This window comes from Vanacampus margaritifer, chromosome 2, assembly GCF_051991255.1.
Source record: "Vanacampus margaritifer isolate UIUO_Vmar chromosome 2, RoL_Vmar_1.0, whole genome shotgun sequence".
Lineage (NCBI taxonomy): Eukaryota > Metazoa > Chordata > Actinopteri > Syngnathiformes > Syngnathidae > Vanacampus > Vanacampus margaritifer.
Window position 1 is genome coordinate 52,141,565 of NC_135433.1, and position 17,404 is coordinate 52,158,968.

Here is a 17,404-nt window from a genome sequence, read left to right on the forward strand (position 1 = left end):
ACAAATTTCAATGCAAACAGTAAAAGTGAAATGTGCAGTCTTTTGCAATCAACCTTACACCTACACGAAAGTGTAACTTTCAATTAAAAATAATTGCCATCAAAACTTAAGCGTTTACACCAGAACTTTGTACCACTAGAGTACACTGTTATACTGACATGACTAAGCAATTTTGATAACTGTGTTATCCGTACACATTGACAGACATTCCTGTTTAATGAATTGCTGGTTTGTGTCACAGTTTTATTTCATCATCGTCCACCTTCCAGTGTAGTACGGGCTTACTCTTGTTTCTTGTCTCTTATTTGTCAGAGATGTTGAGTGCGGTTAAAAACCACAAAAATGCCACGCCCAATGCTCAAAGTTAGTGGAAATTTAGTTGTTTTTTTTGGGAAATTGAGTATTGATGAAGTAGTTTGCAGTCGTGTTAACCAGCTCCTTGGCAAAGGGAGCACAGTCAGTCAGCTTTTGGATCATGCGCTCACGTGCACACGCACGGTGGCCCAACCAGCCAGCCGAGCTTCGCACACGCGCTCAGGGCAGCACAGTAGCACACACAGCCTCAGGTGGCTGACGGTTGCTTCACTTTTTACAGTACACTGACTGTGACACACACGAACAAGGAGCTCCAGAAGCTGGGATCCGGGAGCAGAAGCAGACCGCCTCGTATTGCTGTGCTCTTGCCTGGACAGGGGACGACTTATTGGGGATTCACTCCTTTGCCACCTCACCCGGCATCTCGTCCAACGGTGGGGGGAAGATAGGAAGACGCCGAGTTTGTTTTACTTCCGTATGAAGGTGCGTTGTTTCCTTCCTTGTGTTATTTTCCTGCCTTCCTTTGTGTTCACTTCAAGTCACTTTTGCGCACATTTGAGTTAGTTCGAACTATTTTTTCACCGCAGTCTGCACGCAAAAGGTGAGCAGCTTGGCTTCGGAAATTAAGCTTTTTACGGCTCCTCCATGTTTGCTCGCCTTACGAGAGAGCAGATGTGACAGCTGCCACAAAATCATGGATGGACATTTCCTTCTTTTAGGGGGTCAGTCAGTGGCAGGCAGCTTGCTCACTTCCCCTGGCTCTGCAAACAAATAATCTGACGGGGGTGCACCACATTTTAAATAAATAACGTCGGCTCCTGTTTGTTGTCGTGGAGATGATGGACCAGTGCACCACTAAGAGCATAGCTACAGTTTGGTGTAGATCACAGCAGGTGTAAAACTCAAGGCCCAGGGGCCAGATCTGGCCCGCCACATAATTTTATGTGGCTGCAAAAGCAAATCAAGTGCACCTAAATTGCAGGATCCAAGTTGAATTTGATTCCTCCACCACTGCTTGACGACTTGTATGACACAGTATAGCAGTGTTTTGTAAACTTTATTTAGTCAATACAACCATTTTACACTAGAAAAGGCTCCCAAGCAAAAAAAAAAAAAAAAGTATGAATACTCAATTAGTGATGATCTCATCTGAATTTACTCATAAATTGACTGTGGGATGTGGGCCTGTTTAATTGAACACAAACATGCTTGTAGGAAGCTATGACTTTGTTATTTTGAATGAATAGCGACAGGTGGATGCACAGGTTTACTGTACCTTCTGCCATCTAACAGGAACATATTTAATTGTTCAGTGTCCCTGCATAGATAGATGAAGAATGAGATAATAAAATATAATTGTGTTTTTATTTTTATTTTTTAATTTAATTTTTTATTTTTTATATTTAATTTTATAATTAAGTGAAATTGGGTAATTTCCCACAGCACTCCCTTGAATCTCTCACTGTACACTATTGTGCTGTGGCATCCAGGTTGGGACTTACTGTTGTAGTAGGATGTAAGATATCGGATTTTGTTAATTTTGTTATTTCAGATGATGCTCAGTATTTACAGTAAATGCTTAGTATACTGTTTTGTTATTTTCAGTATCCTGCCACATATTACTCAATCCCAGTCTGCATTTTTTTTTAAGTTACACGTTTTACGTTATCCTGCTGTAATTACTATTACTGGCAGGAATAGAGAGCCCCAAAATCAAATTTGGTCAGTGCCCAATGTGGGCGTGGGCCAGTTCTGATTGTAATTCATTTCATAAATGTGCAAAAGGGGATAGAAATGTATTTGCCTGCAGGCAGTGTGAGCCCTCAGCCGTACACAGTAAACATGAAGACCATGTGACTGGGTAGATACTAGATACTGTACCTCAGGTTTAGGATGATCTGATGAGAACATGGGAGAAAGTTCAAGTGGGCGGATCAATGCTACATTGCCTTCGAGACCCTTACACATCATGTGACTTGGGGAATGTCTGTAGAGATTACAAAAACGTAACAACTGGAACTTGTATTTAATCCTTTTCTTTCAAAAGGGAGTATTTATAGGTTTTGTATTTATGGCCCAGATTGACATTGTGAAAGTGCTGTTAGTGTTTTGAGTGTATTTGTGCAAACTCATGCTTTTATTACAACATCACTCTGCACAGGTTTGCACAGGCTGGGTTGTTAGTAAAGTTGTTTAATGACGACACTTAATCCCTCACACAACATTAGGTGTGAGTGCCATTTAAAAAAATATGAAATAAATCTACATTTACATACAATATATAATAGTGTCCACTGCCCAGTTTTAAGATGTGATTGTAATATTTGCTCTTGTTTACATTTCACACTGTTGCCCACCGCAAACTAAAACCATCCCAATAAACACAATGCATCTGTCGGAACGATGGATATAGTATTTGATGAATCAATAAAATGGTTGTTAAGAATGATAGATTCTTAAGCGTGCTACTTTAGTCCAACTAGCTGGGGCATTAGAATCTGAATAGTTTGTCGTCTAAAGGAAACCCTCACATCCCTTAAAAATTGCTAAGTTTATTGCGGATGTGTACAAACTATGGCCACTGGGCTCACTCGGTTCTTTAAGCCGGCACACGTAGTGTTTACATTCTCAAGAGCCCTACATTTGTTGAATTAATTTAGCTGTTATTTTGTGTTTATGTCGTTTTATCTATTGCTGCAATAAACCAATGTCTTCTGGCTGCAATAAACAGCCACACACCAAAAACCAAGTACAAAAAAACATCCGCGCTCTTCATTGTTATCGTCTGTGTACGCAGTGCACGCTAGCTGCGGTCGCTTTAGCATGACGTCACAGGTGAGGTGAGGAGGGGCTCCCAGGTGGTGGCCGTTGCAGTGGAGACTTGCACGTGTGAAAAAGAGCTTTTTGGTGTAGAGTAGAGTAGAGCAGAGCAGAGCAAAGTAGAGTAGGGTAGGGTAGATATCGTCTGTGAAAATGAGGCTTAAGTGGAGAGAAATAAACTAGGGGTGTGGCAAAAAATCGATTCTCATAAGAATTGTGATTGTCATTTAGTACGATTCAGAATCGATTTTAAATGTCCCAAAATTGATTTTATTTAAATTATTTTATACTGTCTTGCCTTTGTCTGTGTGTGCCTTTATTTGGAGCGCTGTTCATGTTGTACCCGGTTTGGTCACTGAGGGAGTTTCAGCGTGGAGCCGTTCTTTTGAGTGATAAAAGTGCCGCGAGTAGCGCGCTAATTAGCATTAGCGAGTCAGACTGGAGTAGATCATTACACATCCTTGCACATCTATAGATTGAAGCAAAAATCATTGTCAATCAAATCATTTTGAATCAAAAATTGTTCTGAATCGAATCGCAGACCCAAAAATCTGAATCGAATCGTGAGACATTCAAAGATTCCCACCCCTAAAATAAACCCTTTTGGATCAGCATCATTATCCAGATCTGTATTAAAGTTTTTTTCGGTCCATGGCTGCCACCTCCGCAAAGTTGAAAGGAAATTGCTTGTTCTTGTGTGTTTGCACAATCAAACTTGGGGGGAGGAGGGGTTTGGGGGGGGGGGGGTGGACTCGGAACACCAAATGCCTGTTACTTGTGTTTCTTTCTTTCCTGTGTCAATTTGAGAGTTTCAGTAACGGGGGGGGGGGGGGGGGGGGTTGACACACTAAACATAGATTATATGTTATTATTACCTCAACGTTCAATTTTCAAATACAGAAGTTTCATTAATGGGTCAGTTTGCCCTGCATCATAACAGCAGCATTAAGCCAATCCATCATGTCATGCGTTTGTAATGTGGAATAAGTGAGTCTGACACACTAACTGCTTTTGGCAGCTCAATTTCTCACGTCTGTGCGATATAGACACCACTCTCATGCTGGATGTTTCCTTATAGCCAGTTAAAAGCTCAAACAACTCGCTGCTTTGACCGCTAATGGGTATTGCTTGCAGCTGAGTCCCAGTCTCGTCTCCACGGAGACGAGTCTCATCAGCGAGGCGAGGCAGGGCCGAGCCACCTGCAGCGATTGATCAGCACTGTTTGCGTACGGGATGGAAGCTCTGATAAGCAGTGCAGATACTCTCCCTTCTCACGATGCACACACAATAGGGCCTGTTGACGGACAAATGGTCTCAACCTCCTGTCATTTAAGAGCACATCTGCCAGTTTCATTTTGCAAACATGTGCACCTGCATGATAAGACTATAGCCAAATCCCAAATGTACTTTGATGTTTATACTGCAACGGTAGATTGAGTTTTGGAAATATGTCAGTCAAATTTTTTGTTTGGAATCGGTCTACCCGTTCATTCTCACAAGTTGCTTGTTAGGGATGTAAAATGAATATTGAGTTCATTATACCATAGACGCTAACTTGAGTTTTTGTCTTTATACTTAATATTTAATTGAGCTAGTTAATAATCCTTTTTTTTTGCCATAAAAAATAACTTTAGTCTCATCTTTATTTACAGTTATCCATAGGTTTGGCACATTTCTAGAAACTGAAATTACATTTACAAAACTGCAAGCTCATTTGGCCAAACAGACTTACATTTGTGCACAACCAGTCAGTTCATTAGCAAAAGCACATACAGTATCTATCCCAAAACTGGTCACACATGCTTCACTCCAAGTTCGTTTTCCAAACAAAGAGTCGGTACTGTCACAACTTTTCAATTGCTTTGGCTCATCTGCATTCACTTAGTGCTTTTGCCATTTTGGATTTCTTTGCACAACACCATGGATCATCTGCAAAAGCTCATATCTCTCCCAAAACAGCTCACCTATGTGTCAAAATCAAATTTTTATGTCATACAAATAGTCAGTGAACCCAAAATGTATCATCCCTTTGGCATTGTGTGAGCACTGAAAGTCAAAATGATTACGGTAGATGTTTTGTCACAACAGCAGGAATGTCGTTAACAAAATACAATTATATATAAAACTGACTCTAAAAGTAGCTCACCGGTGATGGGACATTGTGATTTCCTAAGAATGGCGTAGAAGTGATCATTTACAAGCTTTTATCACTTGCAGAGAATTTTAGAGACTTTTCCCGTTTCCTATCTTGTTAAATGATTGTTGATAATTATTGTGAGATGTCATTAACACTATCAGTGTTGTCACATAAATGTATATAATTCATAATTAAAATAATTAATAAATGTATATAATTAATTAATTATTAATAGTAACAATTAAAGCCAATATTAGAACTTTTTTTTTTTTTAAGTGTGTATGAAACTGGTAGCCCTCAGTAAGTACCTAAGAAGTGCGTATCAGAAGTAAATCATGGGGTTTGAATGGGCTATTAAGTGGGCGCTGTGTCATGATTTGGGTCAGCTGGTGGGCTCCACCCACCATACACACCTGCTGCCCATCATGCCATCAGACCTCAATAAAAGCCTGATGGACACAGCAAGGAGTGTCGGGTGATTACTCCGAGACGCCGCTCTCTTGACCCGACTGTACTCGTCTTACAAGTGTTTCTCCTGCTGCCCATGACTTACCTTTTTGCCGCCACTGTGCGTGCTTTTGAGTTTGTTTGTGATCCGCCTGTGTGCGTGAGTTTGTGTTTACTTTTGTCCGCCTGTGTGCGCGATTTTGTGTTTGCGTTTATCGCCACATTAAATCAAAGTTATCCGCATCCCTGCCGTGGCTCGCCTTCCTCACTGCATCTGGGTCCTCCCTTCTCAAGCCGTGACACGCTGATCTCAAGTCAGCTGCACAGAACTCAACTTTTTGCACCAATATGCCACCAATGCTCCCTGCAATATAACTGTTGTCATTCATTTTATTGATTTTATTCTCATCCCTCTGTAGATGGCGTCAAATGACTCACGCCTCCAACAGCCGCCGTCCCAGAAGGATGCGGCTGATCAGAACTTTGACTACATGTTCAAGCTGCTGATCATTGGCAACAGCAGTGTGGGGAAAACCTCTTTCCTGTTCCGCTACGCAGACGACTCTTTCACCTCAGCCTTCGTCAGCACCGTCGGCATCGACTTCAAAGTCAAGACAGTCTTCCGCAATGACAAAAGGATCAAACTGCAGATCTGGGTAGGGTGTTGCTTTGCAAGTTTTGTAATAATGCCAATAGAACACACAAACTGCTTTGAAGTTCAAAACTTGTCATCATAGCAATTTTTTTTTTTACTCTTGGGTCTAAAACTGCACTACTCACAAAAAGTTTGCGATATTTGGTTTTTGGATAACATTTCAGGATAATCGAATATGCACTACAATCTCATGTCCAATAAGCGTGGTGTGCATCTCGGCCACATGGTGCATCATGGGTAGGGCGGCTACTAAACTTTTATTCAAAACTAGTGGCAACCAATGAAGAAAGCTATGATTACTGGAAAGTTATTTATTTATTTATTTTTATTTAAACTATTTTAAACATGCATAGCGTGTCGTTACTGGCTGCCCTCTGCTGGGACACTACACTTAAGCTTAACTAAGTGCTTAATATTTGATGAATATGAATATTTGATGAGATTACCGTTTCTGTAAATCACTAGTTTGTGTTACGTATTGCTTTATGCAAACACTGCCCACATAACACAAATTGTTTTGGCCACATAATGCGAGTGAAGTGATCTGAAGGCAGCATAACACAATTACCAATGTCTCATATCGCAATAATATATAACGTCAACACAATGTGGAAAGGTTTCTCTATTTAAAAAGGGACAGTGACTGGAAAACAATTTCTGTCAGGTTGATGTTATGTTCTGTCTCTCCATTAGCTTCGCTGCACATGTCCGCTAGCTATAGCTTACCATGCTGCTGTTGTTTTTTTGCCTATAAACCCCATTAGGGCAGTTAAAAATGGCACAAAGTGCACCTGTCATTTTGTTACTTAAGGCTGAAAGCCGGCTGACAAAATTAAAGTGTGAACTCTACTAAAGATTAATTTAATTTCTTTAAAGCATTAAAAAAATGTAACTCAGTTAACTCAGTTTTATTTACATAGAGTAAAATAGCCTGCTCAAGTTCCATCCACTGGGCCTTGCAAATCAACCCTTCTGAAGTGTGCTGCTGAAGCCTGAAAGCAAGAAGTTTTGAGAATTTTTTCTATGAGAAAAAAAGATGGCCTGTAAAGCTGAGACCATTTTGATTTTTTTTTTTCCAAGTTTGTATTTTACACCATAAGAATTCTATTCAGAAAAGAGAACTTTGATTGTAAATATACTTTCTATTTAATGATTTTACATTCATTCAAAGATTTTTCTCGAGTAAATATCTGTTACAAGCTTTGTACTGTATTAGTTAACAACTAATTAGTTAGTTAGTTTGTTTTTTAAGATGTAATTGCTTGACAGCACTACTTTTAAACAATGCCTGCAAGCTTTAAGATGTAGTTAGGCATAGGCTTTCAGCACTCTAATCTCTACCATTCAAATGGCGGCCAAATATCTATTTTATTTTTTACTTGATTTTCACACGTGCAAATGCAATGCGCACTTTTGTAGTACTTTTTGTACAACTTGCTTTTCTCAAACATGGAGCTGAACAGCGACATTTACAACAGGTGTTGGATCTATGAACGGACCAATAAAATTCCTGATTTGTTTAGAATGTTTATTTGAACCATTATCTTCATCGGGCCGTTTTGCCACATTTCGGCACCATGTGACTGAGACGACCCCTAACAATTGATCAACAGTAATTCGGCATATCAAGGCTTCCAACCGGACGTTTGCAGAAGGGAACCTGTCCAAGACAACTTGAAAGGTCTAGAATTGTCTATATCAGCAGCATCAAATCAGAAATACATTTAGGCCTTTAAACCATTCAGCAACAGCAGTATTTTGAGTCAGACAACAACAGTGAAATCCAACATCCTGTTAAACAAAGCCTCTAAATTGCACAAGTACTTGAGGTTTCACACAGTCATTCTCACACTTATCGGGCATCTATACACGAAGATGAACCTGAGTCATGCTAAGTTTTCAAGCATCCCTCTCTTTTGCCACAGGGTGCATTTTAGTCCAACATTAATGTCACTTCTTGAAAGGAAAACAAGCATAAAGTTCACACCTTAGACACACTTAGTGATGAATTGCAACTTGGTGTTAATTTCAGGAGTGTTACGTCGTTCACAGCCTTGTTGATTTACATTGATAAGAGCGATCAAATAGATGATTCACTTAAACTAATAATGTTTGAGCCACTGAAATGAATTGATACCACTGAGCCAACACCAAAACACACACTCACTTCCTTGAACCTGAGCGTTTGTTAAATGATGTTACGCATGTGAAGAATTCTCCCAAAAATGGCTACATAATGTGTTCATCGGAAGGTTTTCCAGAATGTGGCCTTACTTGTCTGCCCGGTCTTGTTTCGACTGTTTAATGGCACACCGACCGGTATTTCCCAAGTTCAGGAAGCTGAGGAAGTTCAATATCAGCATGTGGTGGAGACATAACGAAAATGTACTGCAGTGCCAGAGTAGCATGTGTTTAAAGGGTGTGAAGTTGTTTTCTTACACATTTAGTGTTACTTATCAACCCATTGACCATCAAATTCATGATAGTTCCCATTGAACACCATCTGTAAGATATTTCACCTGTTTCATTTTTTGGTGCGTTGCTGATCCCTCCCTGCCAGCTGCTGGGCTGCCTTTTGTACATCACGGAAACAGGCGTGACTGATAATGCACCACATGGCCCTTGCACCGGCCGGGCATTCATCTACTGTACAAGCACATGTACACACTATCTGCACACAATTCATCTCTTTTCTTTGGCATGGAGATGATGTGTGTTCAGATCTCTGTGCAAATACACACCTTTCACACACACACACACACACACACACACACACACACACACACAGTGTAAACGGCATATATAGCTGCTGGCTAAAATAAAGCAGCACAGTTTAGATTTTCTTCATGTGGCCAAATGCATTTGAGAAAATAGTAGCCTAGTAATTACTGCAAACTTTAGGCGGTTGGTTTGACTTGGTTACTATCAAGTCATTCTGGTCAATCTTTACAGAAGGGAATTTGCTTTGAACGGTCGAAGAATGGGTGGATAGATAAACTGAAAGTGAAAGTTGCCATTTCAGTCAGGTTCAAATATAGCTTCAGTGAAATTGAAATACAATTCAGATTCAGTTTTTCAATGCAGTGATTCAAATTAAACAATACAAATTAAATTCAGTTAATTAAATTCTGCTTTTTAGTTTCATATTCAAATATAAATATTTCAGCCCATAACAGACACCCACATTAATACACATGCTGGCTTTAAAAAGTTTCCTTTTTTTCCCCTTCCAAATTCTCCTTCATTTTACAAAGTTACAAAATTAAAATGTGATCCAATTAAAATTGTGACTTGATACAATCCTGCTCTGTTTAGACTGAGTTTACTGCAATTTGTTGCAATTTATTATTTTTGCATTAATGGGATGTAAAAGTGTACTGAGCTGAAGGGTGAGGTTTCGTATTACCTTATTTAGCTGCACAGAATCGCCAGAATATTACAAACAACTCTCAGTGATCATCCTCTGACAGTATAAATCAAAACATTATTGTCAGACAAGTTTTATTAGCTCGTGTTCTCATTCAATTATTGTTGTACCCTGAGTGCATGGATGATCTCCTGTGGGTGCCTTGTTTTGGCATGATCCCATAAAAACATGCAAGTGACGCATGTTTCAAGATCAGGGTCCTGTTGACGTCAGGAGTCACCGAGGCTCATTTAAGCCGTTGCTTAGCTTCACACATTGCGGTACATATCAGAGGACAGCTTTTGTTTACGTGTGCGCTTTGACGAAAACACTGTTTCCTTTCAAGTTGACTGGTTTGAAATGGATTAAGAAAAACAAGGAAATACAAACAATATACATTAGCAGGGCACGACAATTTATCTGTGACTTATTGCAAAGTGATTGGGTTCATTTTTGGAAGAGCACCCGGTCATCCTCACTGTAATTGAACATTCATAACCCTGACTGCCCCCATGGTTACCTGGACAACACTCTCCTCTTCAACGTGTTACATAACGTCAGACAAACAAACACAAACACACACGACCCTCATGTAGATGAAAGACGTTACCAAGTAACCAACTTCCACTGGGTCTCTCTCGTTTATCTTCATTTCCCATGTGCACCCACCAAACCATTTACACATGTAATATTATGTCCAAATGTATTTATTATGATCGTTCTTCCATATTAGCAGCAGCAACTGGAAACTGTGCCTCTCGACCTCCAATAAGAACAAATCCATCTAAATTACAACTGTATGTTGTTTTAGACTGTGCTTGTATCGCAGGGAATCTAGGACAAGAGTAGAAAGGAAAACATCAATTCTCAATAAACGTAGTTATACTGTTATTGTGTTATACTTTTTAGGCGCTACACATTAAACATATTACTACATTAATAGTTGTAGTACTAGTATGTCAATAAATACTATCTTGATAGACAGTTGTGCTGATTTGATGGCATTTACATACAGTAGATGGTAATTATAATTTTGGCCATCGAGTGGATGAACATTATATTGTTCTGCCTGTTAATATATGTCAGAATTTTGAGATCTGACTTTCAAGTGAGAATTCTCACTTTGTTCTCAGAATTCTCACTTCTGAGATTAAAGTCAGAATTATGACTTTCAAGTGAGAATTCTTATTCTTATTAATGAGAATTCTGACTTGCAAGTGAGAATTGTGAATTTACTCTCAGAATTCTCACTTGCAAGTCAGAATTCTGACTTAAATCTCAGAATTCTGATTTAATTCTGAGAATTTTGACTTAATTGTTAAATTAAAGTCAGTGTTCTTACTTTAAAGTAGGGATGCCCGATAATGCTATTTTCAACCGATACCGATAAACAAATAATTTAGAAAGTGCCGATGCCGATAAAGTAAGCCGATAATTGTTTGCAAAATTAACTTGAATATAAATGTACTTTGGAATCCTACTATAAGTCTAACATGTACAAATACATTGAAAGATTGTTTAAAGCACCATGAAGCTGAATTGTATTGATATCTCTGCTTCAGACAACCATAACTCATTTTGAGTTTGACAAAACAAAACAGTCATGTTTTAAAAAATGCAACAAAAAAAACTGTGAGGGTAACATTTTGGAGAGACACAAGTAAAGAACGCTCACACTGGCAACTGCCATGTCGCCATGTTGCATCTTCTGTGGACACGAGGTTGCACACATTATGACGTCACAAACATGCAACACTGCCATAGGAGAGGGGAGGAGTTGAGGAGTTGAGTGTTTCACATTGCTTGGCAGAGAGCCAGCCGCCATTCTGCGTCACTACGCACTGAATGCGTTGCGACAAATAAAGTTTCTCCAAAATGTATTAAACTGGAAATTATTTTTGAAAAATGAATCTCATAGTTACGTTAGTAACAACCAAATAAATAATATATAGCAAACTTGTCATGGCAGTCGGGGTTCCTTTTAAAGTCAGAATTCTCACTTTTAAGCAACACTAAGCAACTTTCCGTTTATGTTGATTTTGGAGGCGCCATATGCAAAATAGCGGTAATGTAATGCCTGAAGAAGACCACATTTCCCATGAGGCAGTGTATTGCGTCGTTTTTTTTTTAGCTCATGCCAGTCAAATTGACTTCCGACGAATGGGGGAAAGGGGGAAGTGACATAAGCCATAAAGCAGTCAGCACATTTGTAGTTTTTTGTGTGGTAGTGTTCCTACCATTCTTCTCAAAGTTGTCTAGTGCCAGTAAAAATAATAGAGACCTCCTCAGGCCATGCCAAAGGTACCATTCAACTAGTTTTAAGTTGATAGTTCATTAGTGCAACTTTAACGTCACAAAGCTGAGAATAAAGTTAGAATCCTGCCAACCTTTTTTTTTTCTCTCTTCACTGGCCCTAATCCTCTTCCATACACTGAAATAGATAGGTGAATAAAGATATAGTTTACATATTATATTTACCCCAGAGCCACTGGTGGTCTCTCAAGATACACTTTGAGTGCCACTGCAGTACTGTACAGTAGGTTGACAGTGTGAACAATAGTGCTCCCTTGTGGTGAAAGAGTCTTGCTGTTTACAATTACTGTCATTCAAAGGTCCATTCGAATCAGCATCAATACTATTGTGAGGGACAAAAATATGCCTTTATAAATATTACACTGATTAGCATGAGTTGCACTAGCAAAAAAAATATTCATTGGCATGATTGGAACACAAACTTAATTAAATAATGTACAAACTACAAAAAAACAAACAAACACAAATCTAAAATAGGGTAGCTTGATTATTATTTTGGTAATAATTGAAATTAAAATTAAATTATAAAATCAACATTTTTGAAAAGTATAGGGAAAAAGAAGTGCTTTTCAATGAAAAGTAACATTGGTTGATGTTGTTATTATTATTATTATATTATCATTAGTATTGTTGCTATTGATAAGAAAAACATATATATGCATATGTAAAAGTATGACAATATATGCACAATGCACACTGTTCACTATTAATAGTTCACTATTAATAGTTACTATAAAAACCTTGATTAATAATAAGGCTATATTAGCTGTATACTAGTAGTTTTTTGTTTGTTTACTATACAAACCTACTATTTATTGTGTAACGGATGTTAAAGTGGGTGGGACCTGATAAGTTTATACTTCTTCCTACTCCTTTTCGTAAATGTATGTGTAAACGTGTAGCTCATGATTAGGTGAAACACTGTGAACTTTCTAATGTTGCTTTTGTTGCTTTTATGTTGTGTTTATATGTGTTGTATTTTGTCTTCACATATGTACATTTATAACCAGTTGTCTTTATTTATACATTATATATCCATGTTTGAAATAAAACTAAGAAGAAAAATCATGATTAGGACGATCATTTATTTTTTGTTTTTTAACAAGAAATGTAAAAAGAATTAAATAAAATAATAATAATATTAAGACAAATAAAATTATTTGAAACTGTAATTGAATTTTGAGTAATTGCATAGCCCTAATCTAAAATACAATCATATTAAATGCACACCTAAAAAACTTGACCTTTAAAATCTTTTACTTTGTACATTTTTAGACCGTTTGTATTGTCGAGTGAATGACATTTTTTGCATTGACATGAACTCTGAATGTGTGCTTAAATGCAGGACACAGCAGGACAAGAGCGCTATCGCACCATCACCACAGCCTACTACAGAGGCGCCATGGGCTTCCTGCTCATGTACGACATCTCCAACCAGGATTCCTTCAATGCAGTTCAGGACTGGTGTGTTCCGCATGTATTGAGTATTGCTACTATTTAGCGTAAATGGTCAAGTGCCGTGTATTTTTGAATGCTCCCCTAATTTGTTGTGTGTTCTACAGGGCTACACAGATTAAAACATACTCGTGGGACAATGCTCAGGTGATCCTAATCGGTAACAAGTGTGACTTAGAGGATGACAGGCTCATACCGACCGAAGATGGCCAGCGTCTGGCGGAGGATCTCGGTGCGAAAACTGTCCCATGGATCTGTCCAGCATGTTTGTGCATTGTACATCAACACTCTCTCATCTCTCGCTCCCAGGTTTCCAGTTCTTTGAGGCCAGCGCAAAGGACAACATCAACGTCAAGCAGGTGTTTGAGCGCCTGGTGGATGTCATCTGTGACAAGATGAACGAGAGCATCGAGGGAGACATAAGCTTAGTGGCCAACCACAGGAACCAGGGCTTGAAAGACTCCTCTTCCGACAGCCAAGGGAATTGCGCTTGCTAAACTACACGCATGAATACACACACACGCACACAATGCTGATAATCTACTTCTCTGTGCCTCAACTCTGGGAACCGCTGTTCCTCGTACTCTGTTCACAATAAAAGCTGAGATAGTCCTCATCACTAGTACTGTTAGACTTCCTCTTTCCTCCCCATATAAATGTCTCTCGGCTATTTTTCTTTTGAGACACCCTCACCCTCAACATGGCCTCTGTGTTATCTGTATGATATGCCACAACCACTATGCTTACAAATCTAAGTTCAGTGGCTCTCATGATATTATTACGCATACAATTTCATTGGAGACATCTGCACATAGTTTTGCTAATATTGCTCAGTTTTAATTGAACATTGTTTCTTGCATTTTGGAAGGTAGTTTGTAATTTTGAAAGTAAATAAAGTAAAAAAAAAAGTAAGGGAACCAATTTAATAGAAGGACCTCAGTGTGTTGCAGTGCAGTAACGGTTCAGTTCAAATTGAATCATTACTATAGCCAAAGTCTATTTTTATATGATGAACGAGTAACTTTTTGATGGAAATGACAGGAAAGTGGCAAAGATTAAGACTTGATGTTTACTAATCAATAATTCCCAGGTTTTTTTCCACATAATGAGAAAATGTCTGAAGTTATTCACACCCTTTCTCAAAGTGTGCATATTAAATATTTTAACTGGTAGATTAGAATTGATAAATTTCCAAATGTAAAAAATGTCAAATGATTTTGTCTCTAATATCCAAGATGTCTTTTGCCACTTTCTCATGCTATTTCCAGCCAGACGACAACCATCAAAAACAAACAAAAAAAAACATTAACTTTAGCACCAAGATATGAATCATTTTGTTCAATCAACACTGAACCGCGTTCTCTTTGTAAAGGCTGTTTTTTCCCTGATTATTTTTCTGTTGGATTTCATTAAATTGTGCAGATGTACCTAATGTAGTGTCCTGTTAGTGTGTTTGTGTGAGTTGCCTTTAGCTTATCTGTTTCATGCAGTTTAAATCATTGATCGTTTGATTGGGACGTTGTGACAAAATGAATCTTGTTCCTGAACAACGACATTCAATGAATGTTAATTTGAGCTCATTTGAGGTGAAGGTTTCCTCATGCCATTGCCGCTATGTTGACGCACCTCCTGTCAAATTAATTAATCTTTGCTTTGGTTCTTTTCTCCGGTTTACGTTGCATGAGAATGAGGCAACAAGGCTGTTGATCCCTGTGAGGAAGTCGTTATGCACTTTTAACACTGGCTTACCGCTAGCTGATGCATTGTAAATCAAGTGATAAATCAAATTGTGTGTGCGTGGGTTAAGCTATGCAACGATCACTGTTCAGGAAAGGAAATGTGGGTACTTATTATTATTAAAGGTTGAGACCATGAGTGTCTTTTATGACAACATTGATACAACTCTTGTATTTGGTCCTATTGGATTGTACAGTTGCAAAAGATCTTATTCTCTACAAGTAATCATTGAAAGGTTAAACCCCATTTGATTTTGACAAGTTGTATTTTCACACTCTGGTTTAGTCAGTAAAACTGATGACTTGTTCCTTGTGGCCAGTTACAGTTATCTCTCCGGTCATGGTCTGTGTGTGTCGCTGAAAATATCTTTCACACACATCAGGTTGCTGATGCTATCTATCACCAGCTTCCGTACCACACGATTGGCTTGGGCTAAAATGGCTGACTTACAACACTATTTTGGTATTACATCATATATGAACTGAACTGTTCATTTCTGAAATGTTTTTAAAGGAATGCAGTATATGACACTGATGTGTCACTTGTGTGTCTCATTTCTGATTATTAAAATGTGATATCACATCATAGAGTTTATTTGTGGTTGAGAGCATAATAGATGGCAGCAATGTATGTAAGCATGAATATAAATATTCCATCCATCCATCCATTTTCTTAACCGCTTGTCCTCACAAGGGTCGCTGGAGCCTATCCCAGCTGGCTTCAGGCAGTAGGCGGGGTACACCCTGAACTGGTTGCCAGCCAATCGCAGGGCACATATACACAATATAAATATTGTATGATAATAAAAAATAAAAAAGTTGAAATGATGGAATGATAAACAGTTGAAACATTCTGAAAGGTGTTCATAATCAACTAATCAAATTTAAATATTATTGACATGTCACACACAACACTTAAAGTGTGACTTATTCAGCCTGAAGTTACAATTTTCAAAGGTTAGCAAAAGTAATAATGGTCCAAAAGAAGTGGATCGCAGTCCACAATAAAATTATTCATTTGAATAAAAATAAATAAAATAAAAAACATTTAAAATTTTAGTTTTGAACCAGAGCTCAGACCTTCGACCAGAAGTTCGATCCACTTAAAAATATATATATGCAGTGACCAGAAGGAGATGGAGATCCTTATAGCAGATAGAATTGGACATTTTTTTAAAAGAAGAGTAGGAAAATAAAATAATAATTTCAAATGCACCATGCTAAGAGACAATTACAAAATGAATAAATGTTGTAATAAAATGTTAGAACAAGTCATTTAAGGTGTGCGCATCCACCTTAGCTGTTATCCTGTGTGGTTTGTACTGTACAACGCTTTTCTTGCATCCATTTTCTTACCCCAAAACAATACTCATTTTCCATGTTCTTGTTTTATCTGAAGAACCAGCAAAACCGCACTTGCCATTGTTCTTCTCTCAACAATACCGATTTCCACACCTTCCTTTTCCTGTCACCGTTTCCCTCTGCATGCCTTCGGTTTCAAGCACAGCTTGAATTTCATGTCCATTACTGAGAATTGCCATGCAAGTAAAAAACATCTTTCCTTGCATCAGTACAGATACTGTATCAATAATATGTAGTTGCCCTCCCTCTTTTAAATTATGTAAGGAAGAGCGGGGTTGCATTTAAAGAAATGAGGATTGGTTGAGAATTTGACTTCGGCTTCCTATCAGGGTTGAGAAACAGCCACGTCTGCTGCTTTGATAACGCTGGTCAAACCAAGACAACAAGGGTGCAGAATGATGATAAGAAACCGTTTATGTCTGCCTCTAAAGGTAAATAGTATGCTGCTTCTTTAAATTACTATGAGCACATCTACTGTATCTGTCTGTATGTCTATCCATGCAGCATCTAAAACTTGTGTTCTTTGGTCAAGGGTTTGCAAGTTCTTCCACACCAAACTAACCCAGTCATGCCTTTATTTTTTAATTGTGGTATTCCCATAATACAACTTGACTGAATTTGATTTATAGAGCAAATTAAAATCAACCACAGTTGAAATACAAAGTTGGAAGCATACAGTTGTCCAAAACATGTTGATTATATGAAGAAGAGTTACCATATTCAGGTCCTAAACAATTTCAAATGAATCAAGGGGTATT

At 38.3% G+C, this 17,404-nt stretch overlaps 1 protein-coding gene across 2 annotated transcripts; it reads left to right on the forward strand.

The window, feature by feature from the left end:
• The first annotated feature begins 466 nt into the window (after positions 1-466).
• On the forward strand, positions 467-15,439 carry rab3db (RAB3D, member RAS oncogene family, b). 2 transcript variants are annotated; one of them, XM_077559159.1, is made up of 5 exons: positions 467-798; positions 6,139-6,375; positions 13,439-13,557; positions 13,656-13,780; positions 13,858-15,439. In XM_077559159.1, exons 1-5 carry the CDS (start codon positions 793-795, stop codon positions 14,043-14,045), a joined length of 675 nt encoding a protein of 224 aa, XP_077415285.1. In that variant the 5' UTR covers positions 467-792; the 3' UTR covers positions 14,046-15,439. The 2 variants fall into 2 exon arrangements, with proteins under 2 accessions (XP_077415285.1, XP_077415286.1); XM_077559160.1 differs by lacking the exon at positions 467-798 and adding an exon at positions 801-916.
• Positions 15,440-17,404: the final 1,965 nt, after the last annotated feature.